Source organism: Dermacentor variabilis, chromosome 11, assembly GCF_050947875.1.
Source record: "Dermacentor variabilis isolate Ectoservices chromosome 11, ASM5094787v1, whole genome shotgun sequence".
Lineage (NCBI taxonomy): Eukaryota > Metazoa > Arthropoda > Arachnida > Ixodida > Ixodidae > Dermacentor > Dermacentor variabilis.
In genome coordinates, this window is record NC_134578.1 from 24,758,538 (window position 1) to 24,784,101 (window position 25,564).

The 25,564-nt window shown below is 46.0% G+C and overlaps 1 protein-coding gene across 1 annotated transcript in view; it reads left to right on the forward strand.

The window, feature by feature from the left end:
• LOC142564825 (B9 domain-containing protein 2-like) overlaps positions 1 to 25,354 on the forward strand; it is a 32,213-nt gene extending 6,859 nt beyond the window's left edge. The window contains exon 3 of the mRNA XM_075675997.1: positions 25,038 to 25,354. Within this exon, the coding sequence (XP_075532112.1) occupies positions 25,038 to 25,354 (317 nt within the window). The remainder of the gene's footprint in view (positions 1 to 25,037) is intronic.
• Positions 25,355 to 25,564: the final 210 nt, after the last annotated feature.

Here is a 25,564-nt window from a genome sequence, read left to right on the forward strand (position 1 = left end):
AGTAACACCGTAGGCGTGTATGGCGTTCCTATAGTTCGCGTCAAAAGTCCCCCACCGTATATTTCCTATGGCGTTGCTAACAAGGCCCGTGGACATCTTCGCCATTGATTCCGTTATCTCGCGTTGAATCTATGCCGGGCTGTTTGGAAAGCACAGCTAAACGAGGTGTCTCCGCGCAGCTTAGAAATCAGAAAATCGAAACTGAAACTGTGAGGTTTCTGTAGCCCTCCCCCCTCCCCCCATTCCCCGGGATCAGCGCCGGTCGGCAAGTGTTCGTTTACGAGTGGAGAAAGCGTTCTGTCGCGCGTTATTGCGCTGGTGGACGTGAACGAGCTGCTTCTTGCGTCACGTGACGCGTGCTTCTTCCGGCCGCATACCGGCCGCGTACCGGCCGCGCTCCAGCAAACGAGGACCGCAGTAAGGGTCCGAGTTTTTTCATGCCTTCAACGTCTGCCTCTTTACGCGTTTTGGTAATAGTGCTGAGGTTTTTCTTTTTTTAATTTGCTTCTTTGCATCTATCAAAATTTTCGTGCCTGTGTGCATTTCGTGAGTGTTTCAAGGCGTATCAAGGAGCCAGCTACTTAGGGACGGAGGGCGCATGCCACCTGAGGCCGTGCCAATCCAAAGGCAGTGTCAGGATGAGACTCCTCTAGGGACTCCTTCCCTCGATATCGCGGAACCCACCTTGCGAAGATCGTCGAGATAAGGCCGCAACTTTCCCGCCAAGGTGAGATAAACGGTAGCGAAAGTGCGCAACGCCTTACGCTTGCCGTGAACGGGGCGAATATGGCAAAAATGAATTATTATTATTTACAAACATGGCGATCTAATTCACGGGCGTTGCGTCACCGGTGAAGTAGTTTCTGTGCAACGAAATTACGCTTGAGATCTCGAGACAACCTGCTTCCGCGTGACAAAACAGTCGGAAGCCACCATGGCTCAAGTGTACTATTGAAAATTCTGGGAGAGTGGCCACAGCGGTGATTAATTGTATGTTTTTGCGGTGATGAGCCGCCAGAGGCGCTGCTGTGTTAAACACGTGGACTGTCTCCGGTCGCGCTAACGGAGGAATGTGTGCTACGTGCTTGATGTTTTGGGCTGCTATTAGTCGTTACCGCGATAGCGCAGGAGCTTTTAAGTTGTGCACCACTGCAATGTATTATTGCGGCGAATCGCCCTCACCAATTACCCGTCATGTGTGTTGTCAGTGCGGGAAATTTATGTGCTTCCTTCCACGGCTGGAATTTGCTACGGCGAAGGTCCGCGCTTTCACGTTTCCTGCAGGGCATTCCATCCGCATGTAGTTCTCCAGCGCGGTGTAATCAGTCAGTGGACTGCAGCATGACCAACGTAAGACATGACGCACTGTGCGATGGAAAAAGTACGAGACGACGCGGACAACCAGTGGAGCGTGATATGGGTGCAACAAACGTATAGCACACTCTGACGCTGTGATCGTCACACTATTTCTTTTTTTTTTTTCTAGTGAGATATCCGTCGTGCTTGACGAAGTCGTCTTCCGCACTTTTCTGTTTGTTTCCTAACGTGGAAGTAAAAATAAGCTTAATAATCAATTTGCGTGTGCTCGCCGGTTCGTACGCAGTAAATGGACCTGCTGGTAAATTATACTAATGAGAGGCCATTTATCACTAGAACGTAGAATTTTCGCGTTTCTACCGCCATAGGAAGTAATAGCTGTATGACATTTGTTCTTGATTCGAGCTATACGCGGGGGGAATTTAAGTGTCCCGCAATCCTTGAATTACACGATATTTGGCGATCTTCTAAAAGTAGCAATTGCAGCTAGGCTAAATTTGGCTTATGATAGTCACTATAATGTGGCGTTTAATTTCAAGCTGTGGCCTTGCGATCGAAATTAGTGCAGTGTCTAGTAAGCTGAGCGCATTTCTTTTTCCCGTATACCATAAGCGGTGAAATGGGTTACGTATGCTTTATGACTCATTCCAAGCTTCGGAAGATGTATCGTGTTCCTGCAAGGAGAGGCCCATGCAATCATAATAATAATCTCGACAATACTACTAGTACTAATAATAACTTATTACTTCATTCATTCATTCATTCATTCATTCATTCATTCATTCATTCATTGGCTGATTGATTCATTTATTCATTTGTTTATACGCTGAGTGATTGATTGAATAAATAATTGATCCTTTTGAAAGTATATATACACATAGAAAGATTTCGAAAGCAATCATGCGGTTCGATGCACATGTTTACGTCTGTCTGAAGCGAAGATGTGCATGCGCGTCAAGCGGTTAAATGCTATGAAACCAAATACCATGATACAAGTGCTTTGAACGCATTATTAGAATTAGAAGTGTCAAAGTAATGCGTGTGTGTGTGTGTGTGTGTGTGTGTGTGTGTGTGTGTGTGTGTGTGTGTGTGTGTGTGTGTGTGTGTGTGTGTGTGTGTGTGTGTGTGTGTGTGTGTGTGTGTGTGTGTGTGTGTGTGTGTGTGTGTGAGGCCAAGTAGCGGCGCGCCTGATTCCTTTACATTTACAGAGGGCGCTCGCTTCCGCCGCATCGCGGCCCACGCAAGAGGCCGCGTTTCTAGCAGAAAGCTCACCTTCCTGCGTAGCGTCTGCCGCCAGCGTTTCCCGGTACACATTACAGTTACATAAGCTGCAGTTGCCGGGAAGCGTGAGAAGCAGTCAGGAATCTTTGATTGCTATCGCGTTTTATTCTTACAGGCGAAGCTTAAGAGGAAGCTTTAGCTCGCACCAACTCCGACGCGGCCTATTCAAGTATAATTTATGTAAAACGCAAAAACGCTTTTCTGAGTTAACCACTGAATCGATTTGAATAAAATTTGTTACATTTGAGAGAGAAAATTAAGTTATTCTTACTACTGGAAGCATAATTTCGATTTAGGGCCTCAATCTTGTCAAAAGGATTCTCAAGAATTTCAAAGTTCGGAAAAATAGACCCACTAAATTTATAAATTAATAGCTCACCATCAAAAACAGACATCGCAATCCTGCAAATTGCATCCATCAGATTATTAAAAGCGGACAAATTCAATATGTCAATTTATATCTTACGTGAATTTGTTAAGTTGTGTACAAGGGTCCTTCAAAAGCTGTATTTCCATATTACTGAATTTTTTTTTAAACTCATGTGTAACATATCAATTTTGTCCGCTTTAGATGTACTATGGGATGCAATTCCCAGGATCGTGATATCATTTTCCTTGTTGAGTTAGAGAGTTGTAAACTCGATAGTTAGGCTTTCCGAAAATTTTCAATTTCTAACAATGTTTAAGGAAAAATTGAGGATCTAGATCAAAAATTGAAAGCCAACAGTCACTGTGTTTTAAGCTATTCTTTTGAATGCGACAAACCTCGTCGAATTTGGTGCAGTGGTTGTCGAGAAAAACGAATTCTTTTTTCACGTGTATTTATACAGGAGCACCCAAGCTAAAGCTTCCTTTTAACCGTCCTCCAAATTTCTATTGTAATCTTGTGCAACGCTTGATCTCAACCAATGTTGTTGCACCGCACGTACAGATTCCAACGACGCCATGCGGCGATTTCATTTACCCGTTCCACCTATGCTACGCTAGCTCTGCGAAGCCATGCTATGCTAGCTATGGACCTATGCTAGCTAGTACCCGGCGTGGTTGCTCAGTGGCTATGGTGTTGGGCTGCCAAGCACGAGGTCGCGGGATCGAATCCCCGCCACGGCGACCGCATTTCGATGGGGGCGAAATGCGAAAACACCCGTGTGCTTAGATTTAGGTGCACGTTAAAGAATCCCAGGTGGTCGAAATTTCCGGAGTCCTCCGCTACGGCGTGCCTCATAATCAGAAAGTGGTTTTGGCACGTAAAATCCCATAATTTAATTTAATGCTAGCTAGTCTATGTGAATGCGATGAGTGAACGGTCCACGCAGTGATCTCAGGAATGCGAAGCGATGTGTTTGATCGGGCAGCAACCTCGATAATGCAATGCATGGAAGGTGCACATTCTCCCGAGCTGAGCGATACCCGCAAGATGGACAGGTGACAATGAGGAAAGTAAAGCAATGCATACACAGAACAAGTAGGGAAAGAACACCGCACGCAGAAATTAAAAAAAAAAGACACGAACGTCACACTGATTACAGAAGGATGTAAAAATATCAACAAAGAAACTTAGCAAAAGATCCAAACACTAGAGCCCGCGAAATTCACGAAGCGTACAAGACGGCAAAAAAAAAAGTGACAGGAAAAGGCGCGCCGTGCGTAAGCGTATCTCGAATGAATCTGTTTGGCGAATAAGTGGAAGAAGGGCAATGCGTTTGTTTTTTGCGCGTGGGTGGCTTTGCTCCGGAAAGCTGCACGAAATCGTTTGTAATGACGTCAAGATTCCCCACCGGTTGTGCGCATTTATATTCCGTGCGCAGCACAACATAAACGTCAGTTTAAGGTCAGCACTTCGTCATTTTTGTGCTGCTATTTATTTCGTGCTGTGCTTCGCACTGTTTAGACGACGATGCTGCACCGTTTTTCGAGGGGATGATGGCGACATGGAGGTGTACGCAGCAAAAAAATTATTTAGTTTATACCGCTGAAATAATCGTATTTTCTGACTAGTAACATTATTTGGATACTTCTAATGGAGCTTGTTCTTTTAGGAGTCATGCATATAGCAATGAGCTTGCGCTGAAATAAGCTGTATTTGCCTGGCATTTGCTTCCTTTCCACTTTTTTTTTCTTCTTTACAAGAAACTGTCCTGGCTTCCCGTTTGTGCAACACTTTGCAAGGGAAGAAATATTCTTTTTTTGCTAAGTTTCTTTCTTGATATTTTTACATCCTTCTGTAATCAGTGTGACGTCCGTGTCTTTACTTTTTTAATTTCTGCGTGTGCGTTCTTTCCCTACTTGTTCTGTGTATGCCTTGCTTTACTTTCCTCATTGTGACCTGTCCATCTTGCGGGTTATTTCTTCTCTACTTCCCTTTCCTTATCTTCAAATAGTTTCCTATTCCCTCCTTCCTAAAGAGCAGGCTGGCTTTGTGCCCCTCTCTGCGGTATTTGCCAGCCTTCTCCTTCTCTGTTTTCGTCCGTGCGTATGTGTGTGTCTTCGTATCAAATAATATTAATATTAATAATAATCTATTTAACATGCGCATTTATTGCGGGCGTCTTCTAGGCACAATGAAGCTCGTGGCCGGTGGGCTATCTCTCAGCCGAAATCAGTACACGTTACCTACTTCAAGACGATGTGTGTTTACATGCATATATTTTGGTGTGGAAAGGGGGGGACGGCATGATAATGGTACTAGCTTTCGCTAACAAGCTCTCGTAGAAAGTTATGTAGCTCCTGCAAAGCTGCTCAAATCATAAAGAAAATTTTGTGATCGTTCTAGATGTTCTCGGCACGCGTAACATTTTTTTTTCTCCACGCTTCCGTGCGTGGTCCGTTACAACATAACCGCTACCCGTGCTCTACCACTGCAGGAATGTCGAGCCCGCTCCTGGTTCGCACGTCATTCTTGCACTGTCTTGTTGCCCTGGCACTAAAGCAACATGTCAACAATTCCGTTGTGGTTTACTAGTGAATGTGGGAGAAACGCCTGCAGATTACGTCGCGCATCTTTGAGGTTCACATACATATATATATATATATATATATATATATATATATATATATATATATATATATATATATATATATATATATATATATATATACATACATATAGGAAGCATGTGTGGGTGTATTGGCCCGCTGCCTTCGCCCAAGAAGATTACGTTCTCGTGACGCCTGCGGCAGAGAGGATGTTCCACATCAGCCGTCAAGGTCTGTGAGTGGTGGCGCTGGCTAACACTCCCAGGGTTCTACTAGTACACATAAATACCCAAGAAAGTGGATGAGGAAATGGCGCCGGAGTAGCTCAATTGGTAGAGCATCGCACGCGAAATGCAAAGGTTGTGGGATCGTTTCCCACGTGCGGCAAGTAGTGTATTCATCCACTTTTATTTCCAATAATTTATCGTTTCTTTATGTCATTTATTAAGCACAAGTAATTTCCCCTACGTTGTCCTTGGTATCTGTGTTTGTTGACTTCTTAAGATATATATATATATCTATATATATATATATATATATATATATATATATATATATATATATATATATATATATATATATATATATATATATATAATGTGTGTGTTTGTGCATTCACATCCCGCCTGCACATGTACCACGTGACCGGCTTCCCCACACTCTGCACACACACTTTCTTTTTCACTTTGACACTCTCAATGCCAGCGCATTCAAAGAATGTGTAAGTCACCATGCCATGTCTCACCATTAAAAGTTAATAACCTCCAAGAGCGGCTCGCGCTGCAAATGGAAGCAAAAGATTTACAGCGCGTTGCAGACGCCCCTCCCCTCCCCCCCACTTCTTGCCGTGCGCTAAAGCAAACACAGACACGCCTCCATGGATGGATGGATGGATGTTATGAGCGTCCCCTTTGGAACGGTGCATTGGGTTGCGCCACCAAGCTCTTGCTATTATACTGCCAAATGCCCTACCTAGGTTAAACAATAAAAAAGCAAAATAAACACTATGAACTTCCACAACCAAATTTTCTGATCCCCTATTGCGAACTGTGCTCTTGTACGTCTACGTTTCTTTTTTGTCGTTTCCCTACTTTTATTCCACCAATCCTCTTATCGCCTCTTACTAATCCCTATTGTGGACATGTTTACTTTTCCACTGCTTTCAATGAACCCAAGGGCTTCAAGGACGCCAGTGGTGCCTAAATCGACCGCTGGGTAGACGTCTTCCCATTCTAATAGAACATGCTCCATAGTTTCCCTAGCTTTAACGCAGCAAGCACATGCTTCATCTTCCTTCTTATATCTGGCTTTTAGGTGCGTGTTCTAAGGCATCCCGATCTCGCTTCGAAAAGTAATGAGCTTCCCTTTGAGTTATAGATTGTTTCCTTCCGGATTTCGTTTTTTCCTCTTAAGTATTTAGTTACTCATGGCAGGTTTCTTTTCCATTACCGCCACCCATGAGATTATTTCAGCCTCTCTGACTTTCCGCTTGACGTTCTTTGTTGCTGTGTTGCCCACCCCACAAGCCGCATACTTGCTGGTAAGCTTCCTAGTTCTTTTCCTCCACTGTGAATGATTGTTTTTGCTGTGCAGATACCTGAACACTCTCCCAGCCCATTTACTTTCTTCCATATTCCTCAGCGGTTCTTCATACTCAATTTTACTGCGAGCTTCCCTCACTTCAAAACTAGTCCAGCCCATATCACCCTGCACAGCTTCATTTCTGGTCTTCCCGTGAGGGCCCAATGTGAGGCGACCCACTGACCTTTGGTTCACATCCAGTCCTGATTGTACCCATGATTTAATGCAAACAACCGCATTTCCAAAAGTAAGTCCTGAAACCATTACACCTTTCCACATACCTTGGAGCACCTCGTACCTACTGTATCCCCGTAGCGCTCAGTGCTTCATTATGGCTGCCCCATTTCTCTTACCTTCCACTGTTATTTTTCTTCCAGTGTTTCCATATATCTATTGCCTTTGTTTATCCATATACCAAGGTATTTATATTTTCTTGTTCGAGGTATTTCCTGACCCTGTATCGCCTCTGTTTGTTCACTGTTTTCATTGAATACCATAACACCTGATTTTCAAACACTAAATTTCAAACCTAAATTGTTGCCTTCCTGTCCACAGATATTAGCCAGACGTTGCAAATCACTTTGCTTGTTAGCTAGCTACACAATATCGTACGCATAAAATAAACCTGGAAGCTGCTGCTCTACTACTGTACCCGCCTGTTTGTATGAGAGATCAAAACCGATATTACTTCCTTCTAGCGCCCTCTCCATCCTCACCATGTACATCATAAACAGCAGCGCGGATAATGCGCACCCCTGCCTCAGTCCCTTGTTGATATGAACTTTCTCCTCGCTCCTCATCCCTTCCCATTCAACGCAAACGGTATTTTCTAGGTAAATCTCTCTCAAAAGCTGCAGGCAATCATCACCTAAACCTTCCCCTTCCAGAATATCCCACAAAATGTTGCGGGCTACGTTGTTATAAGCTCCTGTAATGTCTAAAAAGGCCACATATAACGGTCTGCTTTATGCTTTTGAAATTTCAACCCTTGAGTTCCACGGTTTCGCCACAGCAGTGCCGCGGTGCGGCTGCTCGCCGCAAACGCCCACGCCAATGCCTGCTTTACTAGACGGCTGCCGCGTTGTCAGGGAAACTCGATTTCTTACCCTCTCCCTTTTTTCGTCTCCGCGAAAAGGCAACGAGCGTCTCTTATGGCGAACGCCTTCAACTTAGATCACGTGCTGCGGCCTCTGAGAATGCCATGGCATCTGTCACCGTCTCGGAGGCCCGCGATAACACTCGCTAACAGACGGCCGCGCATATAACGCTCCGGCGGAAGCGTTCAGCCGCCGCTGCTGCTTCCGCCGGAAGTTTAAAAGGCAGCGAGCGCCGCCTCACGGAATTTATGCTGAACTAAGGGAACCGCCGCTACAATGGGAGAGCGAGCAACGCGGCAGGCATCTAGTAATGGAGGCATTACCCACGCTGAGGCAGTCGCAATGGCCACATTTTATTCGAATAATTCTAGTACGCACCAACCGAGAGAGAGAAAAAACATTTATTCGGACCATCGAGGTGGTTGCTCTTGAGGTCGAGTGGGTGGTGTCCTCATTCCAGGACTCCACTGGCCATGGCTGCTCGACGTACTTGCTGGACGAGAGCTTCTTGTCCCGCCAGGGTATCGCCGGTCAGCTGTACCTCCCACCGCTCAAATGACGTGCTAGGAGTCTTTAAGTGTTGAGGATTGCCCTCGCACCCCCACGAGATGTGAAAGAGTGTAGGGCGTGTGTCGCCGCACCAGGGGCACCGAAGATATTTCGGCCAGTTCTCGTACGTGAACGTCGTGCAGTGAGTGACGAATTCCGGATACAGCGCTGCCAGGTTTTAGGCTTCGCCGTTCACAGAAGAGAGGTGAAATTCGTTGGAAGCATTTGTACAAGTTATTAACATATGTGAAGTCCTGACGGGAAAAAAAAAGCAATCGCTAAGAGCACTAGTCAAGTTGAACACGTTAAAGCTGTAGCCAAGGTACCTGGTAGCGAAGCTTCCATAGTGGCCCATACGGTCAAAACATGGCGGTTCATCGGCGGTTCATGGGACTTAGCGCCATCTGTATGTGGAGGGGGCACTTCCGGCGGAAGAAAGAATAATCTGACGCAATATTCGTTAAAAGCAGAAGTGACGTCCTTTTTTTTTTCGAAGGCGCGAAATTTGTTTTGTTGGCCTGCCTTTAGAGCTGTATATTCAAATGCCCCGCCGTTCGACTCGATGGGCGTTTCAAGCTTTCAGCGCGGAAAGCGATGCAGGAAAAGGCCAGTCGTACGGTGGTCGAAATCGCGCCCCTGAACAGAACGTACTTTCTTCGGAGGCCGACGAAAGCTTTAGGTGTAGAGTGCTGATCCTATCGTCGGATACCAAGCCCGTCGGCCAGCGCAGTCGCACGAAAACAACCACACAATTATCTGGTGGTCGTAAATCACTACTTTTGACTGAACAGGTTAAGAAGCGATGACGCTACCTGCGTCAACAAATTCAGACAAGCGTCGACAAGCAAAAAAGCACACCCTGTGAGTGGGGGCGTATTTCAACAGGTGAACTTTACGAGCGAGCCTTTCCTGCACATTTTAATAGCTGCATTGCAATGCGAGTAATGGCGGCGTCAACGCCCTATGCAACGATGGGCGCTGAAAAGAAATGTATATATATAATAATAAGATTAAATAAACTTGTATGTTCTTAACAAGTCACGAATATATATAATTGACCCGAAAGTTTATTTTCGTCGAATGAATCTAATCGTGTTTCGCTTGAATTAAAAAACGCTTTTTTCTTTCCCAATGTTTGTTCCCTCCATACGTAGTCGCGCGTCAATCGATGTTGCCATAATCACCCTTGCTGACGTCTGTGACAATATGTACTGCACCGCTTTTTGCCAGATGCTTCGCGACCTATTTAATTCGACCTTGCTACATCCGCCAAACTGAGTAAGGTATCTAGAGAAACAATTGTAGGCGTTTCTTAAAAGTCTTAGAATTAACCTGACTCATGGCCCTGCGCTTTTCTTAATCGCGGGGCCACACGTTCCATGCTGTTTTCGCAGCTCCTTCTATTTTCTTTTGTTTGGGCTGCTGAGCACGAGGTCGCGGGATCGAATCCCGGCCACGGCGGCCGCATTTAGATGGCGGCGAAATGCGAAAACACCCGTGTGCTTAGATTTAGGTGCACGTTAAAGAACCCCAGGTGGTCGAAATTTCCGGAGTCCTCCACTACGGCGTGCCTCATAATCAGAAAGTGGTTTTGGCACGTAAAACCCCAAATATGATATATTTTCTTTTGTTTTATTTTATTTTTGCCTCCACTTTGTGAATCAGCCACAACGCAAACTCCGTCACTCCGTGTGGACATGTGTCGCTAGAAAATTTCTGTGCGTGCGCTACTTTGTCGTATCGAACAGCCGTGTTTCATGGTTCCTTGTATTACGGTGCGGCTGATGAATCATTGATCGTATAGCAAAGGAAATTTCACAAGGCAGTAACTGTACGGCATCAGAAGCTCCATTCTCGGCAGGCATGGCGGCTGCACGGCCACCATTATCCACCGTGTTGACTCTCTGATTGGCTGTCGACAGCTCACGTGCCTTGAAGTTTGTGCCGGGAAACGGAAGTTCTGCAAAATGCAATTTTGCAGATTTGATCGACTAATGCATTTTCTTCGTCCTTGCCAGCTTAATTGCGACGTTAGCGCTTCAAAAAGAAAGTGAGTGGCAGCGTACAGAAGCCATTGCACTGCATCTGCAGTTTCGCGAATATGTGGTGGCGATTCAAGAGAGGCACCATGTCAGCTTGCTCATTGGCTGAAGAAATATGCCGTGCCGAGCGCCACAGGAATGGCCGTTTCGTAAACGTCAATTTGACGTTGCGTGACGTTGCCCTTGGCCGCCATTGCAGAGATTTTCCGCCATAATTTGTGGTGTTACGAGCCGCGCGATGTATGCTAATGAGCAACCATATGCAATGGCGGGCGAGAGGAATAAGTATCGCCGCAGTTTCCCCGTCGTTTGGCGCAATGAAAATCTTTTGTTCATAACGCGTGCTCATAGTATTTGCATTGCTCTTGGGTGGTGGTGGCATTTGTGTTTTGGGCCATCATTTTTTAAAAGAATCCGTTTATATAAATAATATTGGGTGAACATAACAAACTTTCTTCAATGTTCTCCACTTTTCACTGCTGCGTTTGTACTGTAATCAAGATTAATGTCTTTTCGCACAATCAGAAGTTCTGACAATGGCGTCTTTTTCATTTATAAAAAGGAATGCACCTAAGGCGGCGCCTTGAAGTTTCCTCACGCGGTTCGAGTAACCAGCGAAGTGAACAAGCGATGGTAGCGCCGGCGCTTGCGTCGCGCAAGCGGATACCTCTGGCGCGTGCAACGCTTGATATTCGGCCGTTTCTTGGCCAGCCTAGTTGGGCTGAGCCGCTTGCGTTTGGCGAGATAGCGATAACGTAGCCTAGAACGTGCATTCATCACCGCTAGTAGGTCGCGCATGTTGTTTCAAGGTAGCAAACAAGTGCGTTAGCGCCAACGTACGATGACTCATTCCGTTTTCCGGGTACACGCATCCTATAGCTAATGAAGCAGACGACGGCTTATACGCACCAGACGACTGAAGCGAGAAGCGTTTTCGACGGAGTAATCGTAGGCTTTGAGCCAGCTGCTTTATTTTTTCCTGAGTAGGAAAACTGTTTTGCTCTACCAAGAACGTTACGTTCGGTGCCCTCATTTCACTTTCTTAAGCAAAAAGTCAAGTTTGCGCCACATTACGAAATCAAAACGGGGCCATCAGCGCCATCTTGTGTGCGTCGCGCCTACGTCACGCATCGAAGGAAATGGCGGAATGTCCAGAATATAGAGCCCCAGGCAGAGCACGGCTCTCTGCGTCTTGAAATAAAGCTTGTGTGGCACCCGCGCATCTAAAGAACACGTATGCTTTATAGCTCCGATATGTATTAAACTTACTATTATCGCGCCGTGATGACATCAAAGACCGAGGCGGTGTCATAACTGCCAATCGCGTATCTAATCCCGTATTCTCAGATGATCCGCGACTCGAAGCCCGTCGTCCACTCCACCGAGTTTAGCACAGCGCGCGCCCTCTATGTATGAAAAAACATGCCACGCTTCCCGAGAATTTCCGCGGAGCCTCAGTGAAGAGCAGTGACCCTTTCTTCCGAGAGGCGGCGCTGCAATCTGTGCGATAACACGAAGGCAAGTGCCTTGTTCTATAAGACTGGAGCTGCTTGACCAAGGACAAGAACATACCGGAGCAAATGTACGCATTTAGATCAGATATGTGTATGCAGCAGCAAAAAATCAGGAGGCCACTCAGAACATCCTAGAGGAATGCGGAGGGACTCGGCCAGCAAGACTAGTGCGTGACGCACTACTTCCAGAAGCGCTTGGATTTAAATTACGCGGAAGAAGCCACTGGTCAGCCGCTGAGATAAGCAAGAGATGTTTAGAGTGTTGGTGGAAGAAGCAGAGAAGAGGCGACTGGATCCATTGCTGGCATAAGCAGCGGTACAAGACAGGTTGAGAATGTCAAAGGTATATGCACAAGAATGCTAGAGGGAAAAGCATTGCAGCATACCTGAGTAACTCAAGCAGGCTAGGTGACGATTTGTCCCCGCCCCGTTTCAAGGAGGATGCCAGCAAGTCATCATCGGCAACATCAGTCAAGGTGGAGGGCAGAGTGGAACAGCGTTCTAGAATGCGGGAGTAATCCCCGTATTCTAGAACGTTCCTCCACCCGAAATTTCACATCGACTCAAATGATGATGACGGTGTTTATTGGCATCCCGTGTGAAATCGGCCGGGGACAAATACAGCCCTAGCCTGCTTGATTTAATCCGGTTTTACCACATATATCGCTACATAGCCTTTTGCCTATCTGATAATGATCTTTCGTATTTAAAACCTCTGTTACCATATACTGTATCATTACACTTGCAATGGCTCTGGTTCTATCAGTATCTTCCTTGCCCATCTTCCAGCAGCGCTCTCATTGTCCTCTTATTATCTCAACTGCTGACCAGCTAATCATTCCATCGTCTGTGCTGGGTCAATATCTTAGCACTCCATTACGACGTTTCGAATCGTTTCCGGCCTTCTTTTCCCCGCGAACACGTGCCTCATCCTGTGGCGCGTATTGGTTCCGGTATGTTCTCGTCCTTAGGTAGCGAGCTCGGATCTCAAAGAGCAGGGCACACCCTTTTGCATTATCACACAAATTTTCCCTCCTGATATGTTTATTGCCGTTTGTCTAAATCTTTGTTTGTTTGTTTTGTTTTGTTTTGTTTGTTTTTTTTGCTTCCATCCTTTATTTCAAATTTATCTTTTGTGACTCCCACTTGTCTATTTACACTTTCAATTACCCTGTACTCGCTTGCCAACTTTCTTCACTTCTTCCTCCATTCGGTGTTCGCGCTTCTTTCAGGTACAGATACTTCTGCACTTTAGCCGCACATTTATTTTCATCCGTGTTCATGAGCCTTTCTACAAAAGTAATTTTGCTCTCAATTTCTGAGACCGCCTGACTTCGAAAGAAGCCCAGCCCACGTCACCCCTCACTGCCTCATTTCTGGTTTTGCCGTGGGCTCCCAAAGCCAACCGAGACCTTTGGTCAGCTTCCAACCCCCGACGAGATATTCGAATTTAAGGACAGAATGGCACTTGCGAACGTTAGCGCTCGCACCATTACTCATTTCTAGATTCCGAGCGCCACATCATTCTTACTGTGGCCTCACAGTGCTCCGCTTTTCACCATTGCTGCATTGCGCTTCCCTATCTTGGCTTATCTCGGTGGGTACTTGAGTAGGTATTTCCTTGCTTTATGTATACACCTAGGCATTTATATGGCTGGGCAATGGCTACAACTTCCTATTGAATGGTTGCCACGTCATTACTCGTCTCCTCAATAAAGAACACGAGAGAGCTACGCGCACGCATCGCTAGCTGACTTGTAACAGTTTATTCATGAAGCCATGAAGGAACAAATATATAGGGTGCTACCAGGCGCGATATGTGAATGATCGACAAAAAAACTTGGGGCATAATTTTTAAATGCTGATAATGATAGCCACGCACCTACAGAGCACAAGGAAAGCGTGCCATTCAAACCCTGTGAAGATACGCTATTTACCAAGATTAAAGTGCAATGGGAGGAGAACTGACACACGAACTATCAAACTGCCTAATGAAATCTGCCTCAATTAGTTCACGTTTCAGCTGTGAACTATATTCGGAAGTGTATAGTTATTCCTTTATGGCTTTGTGAATAAACTGTTGTAAGACAGCGCTGTGTGCGTGTCGCTCTCTCGTGTCGTTTTTTTTTTTTGCACTCTGCCCTTTTTCCGGTGAATCACCAACAAGCACAAGCTTCGACGCTAAAGATCATATAATTTCATATTTCTAAGTGCTAAACTTAGGGCCTAGATTGCTCGCTGAATTGTAGCTTACATTCGCCACTCTCTGTGAATCCCTTACATTGTCAACTATAAGCTCTGCCTCGTCCGTCTACATAAGCCAAGTGGCCTCCTGTAGCACGTATTGGCCATTGCGGACGTAATATAGATGAAAAACCAAATTACTGCTTTTCATTCATCTTTACATGCCATTAAGATAAAATGTGAAGTCGGGTGAGCATGATGATTTTTGGGCATCCTCGTTGAAATGGGTCAGCGACGAATGGTCACCTAGCCTGCTTGGTTTAATCAGGTGTGCTGTAAGTGTTTTTCTTTCTAGCATTTTTTGTATACCTCTCCATAAACGTTTTGTTTTTCATCAAAACTTCTCTATCTAGCTTGTATCGCTTCCTATGTTTGTAACGGATGCGGTCGTATCAATTTCTTCCCTGCTATTTTTCCCACCATTGCTACAAACGTCTCTTGCTTATCTCGACAGCTGACCGGTTGGTGCTTCCGTCCACTTTAAATACAAGCGCTTCTGGAAGGTATACGTTACCTCCGGCTCTCACTGGATGAATCCCTTCGTATTCCGTTAGGATGCGCTGATTGGTCTCCGGATGTTTGCTGCAGCATACAAATATCTCATCTAGTTCCCCATATTTGCCCAGGTAACACTTTTGCCCTTAGGCAACCAGCATTAACCTCAAATAACAATCCGCTGCCCTTTGGGTTATCGGACAGGTATTCCGTTCTAATTTCCTTCTTCCCATTCTTGTAGATCTCCATGGTTTTTTCTTTTGGTTCCATTCTTTGCATCCCATTCGCTATCTCTGTTTATCCCGCCTACTTTCCTGATGGCTCCTGGTTGTCTATTTACACTTTCACCCGCCCTGTACTTGGTTGCCAGCTTTCTTCACCTTTTCCTCCATTTTGGTTTCACGCTTCAACCTTCAACGAAAGTTGATGGCAGCGTCGCCCCTCGACGAGAACGGTCACTGTGCTACATAGCCACTCCATAGGAAGCCAACAAACACTGACACCAAGCACAACATAGGGGAAATTACTTGTGTTTAATAAAGGAAAGGAAGAATTAAACGATGAATTAATGTAAATGAAAAGTGGATGAAAAAAGAACCTGCCGCAGGTGGGGAACGATCCCCACAACCTTCGCACGGAAATTCTCCATTGCAAAGTGGCTGTTCTTGTCGAGGTTCTATTATCTTAAGAAAAACAATAGCGCTAGAAACACCGCTTCGTCTGCTCTTACTTTTACTTATTTGCCATCCTTGGGTGCCTCGACATTTGGGAACGACGGGAAGGCTTGTGTTGTCACCCAGGGTTTCCTTGTAGGGTACAAAGTGATTTAAGCTTTATACCTATCGCTTGAAGTTTCCTTTTCTCTCCATCAAATTTCAATTAGCGTCATATTTATCTTTTTTTTATTTAATCCTCCACTTTCGTTAAGTTTACTCTCTCCAAGCTGTCTTTTTTAGTTCAACCTTCGCATTCGTAAATCTTGTTGTCTCATTTCTTACATTTATTCTTCTTTATTTTATGTTGAACCGCCTAGTTCTTGGTGAATCCCCCAGGTTTAGTATGTGCCATCAACTCTAAGGCCTTGTACATCTACGTCCACATTTCAGACACCTTCTTGCTGTCGGAGTACATGTGTTCGAGGCCGGAGAAATCGCCGAAGTATCTCACTTTCACAGACATGTCACGTTATCTGTGTCCTTTCAAACAATTCGTTCTTGACGCAAACATGTTGCTGCGCGCATCTCATGACATGCGTGAAGACGACAGCACAGGATTCTGAGAATGTGGCGCGCTTTCTCGTACGAGTCAAGGAAAGGTTTTTCGCATATTTGTAACGGACACTTGGAATGTCTCACGTCTATTTTTCGTGCAGGTTTGCTTTCATTATCTCTGTTACGCCCACTTCGCCATATCGCATGGTCATGATCGTCGGAATGTGGGGACTGTACCGAATTTATCATTATCAACATATATATATATATAATTGTTGCGTACTCCAGGGTAGCGTATCGTACTGCTGCCGAGTTGTAGCGGCGCCTGCCTATCGAAGCTCGACCGACGTTGCTTATTGGGTAGCGTGGCGTTGCCAGCGTGCTGCAGGCATCCGGTAGACCATTACGACCAAGCGAGGACGAGACGATTTCTAGTGTGAAACTTGCACGGTTTATTAAAGGTTGATGAAATATGAAGAGAAGGGAATGAAGTTCCTTTCTGCACATGGTGCCAGACGCCAACCCTAACATTATATATATATATATATATATATATATATATATATATATATATACATATATATATATATATATATATATATATATATATATATATATATATATATATATATATATATATAATTTTACGTTTAGCGCAAGACGAAGGCGTCTCCCACCGATCCCCAGTTACCCTTGTCCTGCTCTGGCTGACGGGGTTGATAGTAATTTAGATGAATTTGTTAATTATAACCTGCACCAGAACGCACAGAACGAAGTAACGCATTTCGTCGGCCTAGTGAATTGGCATTCGTGTTTTTAGAGCTAATGCGACGTCGTCGACATCGTCGGTGCTGTCCGTGTCCTTCGTCACCATCGCCTTAGTGACCATCATCTCCATTCATCAACCCAGCTCTCAACCTTGCTCGGATGATCGTAATATTTTCTTTTCCTTTTTTTTCACCTGAGATGGGGTCTGTGCGTGAAGTACATTAGCCGCAAGCTGAAGAAGGCATCTCGCTGGCCTTGTCTATAGTCTAGGTGTGACGCGCGATGCGCAGCAATTCTACAGCCAAACTATGCACTCGCTGAGCACGTAAAACCTAGCACGAATTCCATTAGCCATCTGCAACATCGCCTCCAAAATCGCAGGCATTGCGCTTTGCTCTACGCCGTGGATGCTCGGAGGTCCATTCCTGCTCGTATGGCTCGCGCTAGGTGTCTACGTTGTGCTACAGGTCAGGTGACCGAGCGGAAACGCGTTCGAGCCGTATGTCGGCGTCGCCGCCGGGATATTATTAGGAGTATTTAGAATAAGGGCACCGGGAGCATGCCTGTAGGCACGAAGAGAGAAAGGCAAGAGTCATCGTCTAACATATTCGGCTTGCTAAATTCTTATCAGACCCATTAAGAACATGTACAGGCGCCGACAAAAGTGGTATATTCCACGCAGTCCACGCAGCGGAAGCCGGAGCAGCGGCACACTGCATTGCGACGCCATCTACAGGAGGCACCTGGGATCGAGACAGCCAATGGGTCTGATCCCAGATGCTGTCTGTAGATGGCGTTGCGATGCAGTTTGCTGTTGCTCCGGCTCCCGCTGCGTGGACTGCGTGGAGTATACCATATTTGTCGGCGTCTGTACAATAGGAACAATACTTGGGCAGGCTGTGTGAGATGCATTTTGAAACTGCAGAATAAGAAAAGTCACAGGCCTGCACACGCAGCACAGTCGCAGGGTAAGGGTAAGCTGGAGGAGCGGCTCCATTGGAGCTCCATTTTCGGGAGCACGCAGTAGAGGGTTCTTGCCTTGAGAGGAGGCGCAATAACGTGTACCGAAGAGTTAACGCAGGTATCCAGACTACGTGGCACGCATTTTTCATCCCTCGACCCCTGGTACGACACTGTGCTGTCGTTGTTGATGGTGGTGATCATTCATTTGCGGCTGCTAAGCGTGAGGTCGCGGGATCGAATCCCGGCCACCGAGGCCGCATTTCGATGGGAGCGAGATGCGAAAACACCCGTGCACTTAGATTTGGGTACAAAATAAAGAGCCCTAGGTGGTCCAAATTATTCAAGATTATCTCACTACGGGTGTGCCTCATAGTCAGATCGTGGTTTTGGAGTGTAAATTATTTTTGGATAAATCATAATTTAATCATTTGTTTGCATTGCCTTTGAAACTAGGCGGTGACAAACCGTCACCTAGCCTGCTTGAGTTGACCAGGACAAGCTACATGCAACATTCAACTGCTACGTGTCGGGACACTGGCTGCAATACAGCGCAAACCCAATGAAAAAATTGCACGTAACGACGCTACGCGGCGCGCATGTCAACTTGTGACAAGTGGCGCAATTTGATGCTAATGATGATGATGGTTATGATGGTTGTGGTGGTGGTGATTTATTGGCATCCCCTTTCAAACGGGGCGGTGGCGAACAGTCATCCAACCTGCTTGAATATTCAGGTATGGTATACATGGATTTCATTCCAGTATTACTGTATACATCTTCTTAATGTTCTTTTCCTTCCTCAAGCCTTCTCTATCTCCTTTGTACCGCTACCTGTGAGCTGTTACGTGACGTCACACCCTGTATAATAAATAGCATGCACTGCAGTGCAAAGTGTGCAAGCATCGACGCTACACGGCGCGCATCTCACACCACGTGACAAGGGACGCGATACAATGATAATGTTGATCATGGTTATGATAATCATGATGATGATGGCTTATTGTCATTCCCTTAGAAGCGGCGCGGTGACATAGTCACCTAGGCAGCTTGATTTAATAAGGTACATGTAGTAGCTTCGACGGGGCGGCCGGACGAAAGGGTTACGGCATGAGGCCTCAACGGCCGGGGCGCGCAGCGCCGCAAGAAAAGAGCCGGACTGCTCCAGTCGGAGACCAGACAATGAATGCACTTTTATTTCTCCGAGGGGAAGCAGGAAGGCAACTTACAGCGTTTGGCGCTGAGTGGCGCCCTGATGTAAAGACCCAAATCTGAAGCCAAAAGTTAACACAGGATACCACAGTACACAATATATATTTCTTTTCTAGCGTTCTTGTACACATCTCCTTAAGCTTCTTTTTTTCTTCCTCAAATCTTCTATAACTGCCTCGCGCCGCAACCTGTGCATCTGCTGCATGGCGTTCTACGTGGTGCATGAATATGCAACTGCAACGCCAAAATGTGCACGTATCGCCGCTACGTGGCGCGCGTGTCACATCGTATGTCTCCTCGCGCGCTGGGACGCGTGTGTAGGGCATGTCTTCGCCCCAAGCTAGCAAGCGCTACCATGGCTTACTCGGACTGCTGTACACACCGTGGATATGGACGTTAGACGAGTTCGCGAATATTTTTGCGAATCTGCCTCCCATTTTGTCGAAGTGCAGAAGGTGCAGACGTATGGTACCAGATTGGGTTCCGAGATTGGAAATGTTGTTGCACATGCCGAAATACCGAGGACTTGTAGTCAGCAAACAGCTCACGGTTCTCGGTACTTCGATCTTGTTATTCTGTTCTTCTGAGCTCGTAAACTCTGTGTCAAACGAGGCAATAAACAAAAAAAACTACCGTGTCTTAGTGGTAGAGTATAGCTGACTACGGCGTAACGGACCCGGGTTTGAACCCGGTGGGAACTACGTATCTTTTTTTCATTCACGGTGATGGCTATTATGAAGACCGGACACCAGCGGTGGAGGCGGCGTACACCATCACCATCCGGAACGACTATTGAAATGAGCCCATAACAGCTTACGCTGCAAAACTTGGGTGCGACACAGCGAAGGATGCGATAATAGCACCGCCTCGGCCTCGCAGCTTATGTTTCTTTGAAACTCGTGAAAGAGTACAATACACGCAACTGTAAATGACCAAGCATGCGTATACAGTATGTCACAGAAATACAAAACTAATAACACTACTACGGTGGTCCAAATTACCGGAGTCCCTCACTATACGGCGTGCCTCAACATGGAAAAGTGTTTTTGGAACGTAAAACCCCATAATTTAATAACACGGCTACAACCAGTAAGTATATCACATCCGCGCGTTCAAATGACATCCAATTCAGCTTCAGACAATCTGGCGAACGGCATACTGATACACAAATCGTTCTTTTTCCTTGCACAGAAAGCCCGTCACTATCTCTGTGAACTAGTCTTTTTGATGGATTTCTGGCTAAATGTCGAACTTCAACCACAATAGTCAATGTGCGAAACTAAATGTGAGTTGGAGCTCATGTTCATTGTATCCTCTTTAGCATCCCTTTAACAGCAATGACGGCTAAAATGTCTACGTGGGTTAACGCCCTAGAATAGCATATGTATAGAACCTAGACACATGCAGGAGTCAGGACAATAGGCTGAGGAATTTGGCTCATACTTTTGCGGTGAAGGAATTCCGTGCTTTGAAGCTTCAGATTGACTATGAACTAGTGGTCCCAGACGGTGAAGTTTAAAAAAATAACGTAGTGAGAACATTCTACTGCCCTTCTACGCTCACGCTTTCATGAAACCCTGCCTTTCTTTCTCTTTATTAATTGATTCATTGATTTATTTAATATGGCGATAGACATTTTTGATTTGTCGGTGCCATAGGCCAGCCAGCTCATCTGCCGTTTCACTCAGACTCACCGGAACTGCACTCAGACTCGAACAGACTCGCGAATTAGAGTCTTGGTCGGGCTAAGTGGAATTTTGGCGAGTTTCAGTACGACTGAGCCCGGCTAAGTAGAATTTTCGCGCGTCCGAGTCGGACTGAGCCCTAAGCAAAAAAAAATGTATTTTGTGACCATGAGTTCCCTTCATACTGCTGACCTATGGTCGCTTCCTTCCGCACAGCAATAGACGAAATACGGCGGGCAGACAGATATCCCGCGAAATATGCAAAATAAAACGACTTCAAGTATTTTTTAGCGCTGACAGGCTTAGTGTAGCCAAGCGTATGTTCTTCACGTTACCGACCCTCTTTTACACTGCCTCTCTCTCAGCATTGCTATAGGAGGATTTGCAAATGCAGTGACGAAAGCCCCCTCAGACTTGTTTAATAGGTACACACGCGCCCGCTAAGTAGGCGTCAGGTATCGTTGAACTGTCGCTCAGATGTGCCACTTGAGGACAGCCAGAACGGAACAGTTAACGATACTCGTTTCAGAATTAATACGCCAGCAGGCGCGTTCGTTCAACTCGCTCTGCTTCGATCAGGATCGTGTATGTCAAACGCCACTCCTTAAAAGGCAAAAAGAGAGAGAGAGAGAAACACGTGGTGAAATGTATTTGAAAGAATACCACCGTACTGTATTGACGCAAATGCACTTAAATGTCAAATACGTTATAGTGTGTCATTCGCCTGAAGTATACTTTGACATTCTGACTATAGCCGCAGCCGGCCATCCCAAGTCATTGAAATTTTAGTCTCTACCTTGCTTGAGTGTGATATAGTTTCATTCAAGAAAAAAACGTTTTTGTGTCCCCAAAAATGTCTGTTTAAGGTATCTGCAGGTGACTGTGTCGCCGAATGTCTATACAGTGCTGCAGTGCCGGAAAGTTTCTTGAAAATGTTCAACGTGCTGAACGTCGCACGGCGCGCATGCAGGATTATTTGCTTAGCACTCTAAAATACCTGACTTTTGCAATTTTCGAGAGTTGCCCTAATTTCCCAACGTGTAGCTTCCGCCAAATGCTGTGAAAAACAAAATATTTGAAATGAGGAATTCATGCTTATCTGAAGCGCTTTCGTGCACTTAAGGTAAGAATGGATGCTTGTCAGATACACTTCAGCGTTTAAAAAATCATGCGGATCTCACGCACTGTGGAAATCGATGTAAGCGAAGCATTCTGTGCTGTTTGCTTTGACTGCAGTGGCAATTAGCGGTGATGTTCAAGGTGACACTTTAATTTCTTCAGCGTTTGTTAATGTTGAAAGTTACCTTGCGTGCGCCATTGCTGTTTGTAGTACACAGAACACGCAGCGAGACGTGTTTGCTCGATGGGCTGTTGTACACCATAGTTCATTACCGCCGATATTGTTTGCATTTTCATTGCATCACACGGCACATCGCACCGTGGAAGAAATGTTGAACTTTAGCAGCGTGCGGATTGTGATTTTATAGGCCGACTGGAAAAGTAATTTAATAGTGCCATAAGCGAATCGAATGGGATCGAACATGGACTAGTTTTTGAATATTGATAAGCCTTTATGACAAATAATGTGAAACGATTTTCACATCCAAGCATTCTTAAAGTCAGAAAGCTTGTGCCATTGCATAGTACGTTATGGAGCGTCGTTTCTTAAAAGTTCGTATGGAGCATCAGGAGAAAACAAGTGGTTTCCTCGCACGCACAGGACTCTTCAGGGAACGCGAATGATCGCTGTGCTGCCTGTAAAGTATGGATTCCTAAGCGACGTAGCCTGCTACACTATGCAAGTTCTCAAGCTTTATGTCTCTACTATACCCGCGTGGTAAAAAATTTACCGTACTTTTGGACCAATTTCATGTTCAATTGGGCGCAGTTCAAGTTCTGAAATATTCGAAAAGTATTCGACAAATATTTGCATTTGTGATTACTGACTGTTCAATTTGTTATTCGAAAGTTCCGAATATTCGTACACCCCCTAATAAACTTTCCTTGAATTGTGGGGCTGTACATGCGAACACAATAATCGAATTACGAGGCACGCCGTAGTGGCGGCCTCCGGAGCCATTTTGACCCCCTGCGGTTTCTTAACGTGCACCTAAATCTATGTACACGAGCGTTTTTGTATTTCGGCCCCCATCAAAATGCCACTGCCACTGTCAGAATCGAACCCGCGACCTCGAGCAACGCCAAGTGTTCGTTTGACGTGCCGCCACCTCCGTAGTGCATATTCTATACACTACGCTACTTTTTTTTGCGGCTTTGTGTCTGCATGGCCTGCGTCGGTTATCTGCTTGACAAATTTGCGCGGTGTTTATTTTTGTATAAATAGCAGAAACGTGCCGTACCGTACTTTGAAGTTAAATTTATTCAATTAGTACGCAACCGCTGTCACGTCTAGTAGTATCGTTGTCTTGCCTTCTCACTAGTCCTTTTCATTCTCCCGCCCTCCCTCTATGTATGGGAGCGGTGAGCGAACTTTCGTAACTGCGTCTGTTTTACGTTCTACGTTCTACCCATTATCTACCTCCTCTCTCTACCTCCTCTCTGTAATTCTATCTGCCTTCCCTCCGGGCTTTAGTACAAAGTTAAGCGCTGCAGTTTCTGAAGTGCTTCTGCGAGGGGGTCACCGATAATTGCAGCAATCAAGACGATGTTGTGGACACACCCAAGGAGCTCCAGACGACATTGTAGCGACGCAACTGAGAGGTCCGAACGAGATTCCCGCGTCGCCTTTCTATATCTCTGCCACGCTCCTGCCATATATGCAAGCTCTGAACCACACCTCCCCTCGCGGCAGGCAAGACAGCGGCAGCAGCGGCAGCAGTGGAAAAGTTCAAGGAAGAGGCAAAAGAAAGCTTAGAAAGTGCCCACCATAGTGTTGTCAGTCTTAATTGACTAGTTGCGAGTTACTATAGGTCCCTCTACGCCTCCATCAGAGTATTGTAAAGCAGACGTGCACCACACACACAGAGGACGAACGAGAACAACTCTTCTTGCGTCAATTTCTAGCGACTTGCGCTCGCTCTTTGTCGTCCTGAATTAGCGTAACTTACGCTGAATGCACTGAACTCCTCATGCCGGCGCGGAAGTCATAATCGGCGTCTGCTGGTGGGGTATTCTGTAAGTCTCCATCCAGTGGACATGTACATTTCGTCCGCTGCTGAAGTTCTGATTGGCTGGCCTCGGTTATGCTCCAGAAAGATACAGGCAATTCTAGCTAATCAGCACTTCAGCAGCAGACGAAATTGACATGTCCACTAGGTGCACACTTACAGAATACCTCCCCCCACACTCTGTCACTTCTGCATGGCCCTCGGTACACACCTAGCGTACAACTGGTCAAGCCGTTCACGTGGCTGTATTGAACAGGGGGGGGGGGGGTGGAGAGAGTTCCGTGCAGCTGGTGAGCAGATAGGCACACGGGCTCGATGTTGTTGTCGACAAGACAGCTTTTGTCGTCGACAAGCCAACTGGTGCGATGTTCAGTAAACACATCGAAAATTCACTCTCCACGTTGACTGACGCCTACTGTCCTGTAGTCTTCCGTGTACGGAACAAGGACGGTGTCAACAAGTGCACAACATCGTGTCTTCCTTGCTCAAATGGTTCTCACTGTGGCAGATGTGCCATGCAGCCGGAAATGTCACGTTGAGGTGACCAGCCGTGTGTGCTTGTCTTGATGAACGAGTTGATGAGGGCGGATATATCCTTACAGTGCTGTGATCACCAAACTAGTGATATTTCTTTTATCAACCGAGAAACTATCTCGAGCGTTTTGCAGGAATTGAGTCACCTATCCATCAGCGAAATATTGGGTTTACATACCCGTATGGCACTGAAATATTGTGCTTACATACACGTATGGCACTGTAGGGGCTCCCTTCTAACTGACACTGTTCTTAATATGTGATTACTGATATAGTTTCAGTCTGTCTTCAGAAGCTTTGTTTCTTTTTATTTCTTCACTCGGCACGGACGCCGCCAGAGCTTGCTCTTTGACACAGTAACACTATGCGATAGCGATAGTATAGCTACGTGTACCTATCGCTTGCCTTGTGTGAGTAAACGTTTTTTTTTTCATCTCTCGCAGACTGGCCGAAGCTGCTGGTCCAAGTCTGGCACCAGGACGGCTTCGGGCGGAACGAACTCGTCGGCTACGGCTCGTGCCACCTTCCCAGCACGCCAGGTTTCTCCAAGGTAGACTGCCCGACCTGGCGCCCAGTGGGCACCTTGCTGGAAGAAGTGTCGAGACACTTCCTAGGTGGTGGACTTCATCTCAGGGACCCAGAGGAAGTCTGCGGTAGCGTGGGCGACCGATTCAAGCTGCGCACTGAAGCAATGGGCACTGTTCACTTCGAACTGTACGCCATTCACAGAGATTTTCACAAGTACGGCATCGAGGTTTAATGCCTCCCGATTAGGTTCCTGTGGAAGATGATGTCCTGACGTCAACATCGTGCTACGAATTGAAAGAAATGTGTTCAGACTGTATTTTTCTCCGCCAGTTCTTCGGCAGAAACAGTACTTATTCAACGCACACCACGCTGTTGACGGACTTGCTTTTATTGCCATGAGGAAATGCTAAAGTCGCACTTTTGCCACCATTGCCCGTACGGA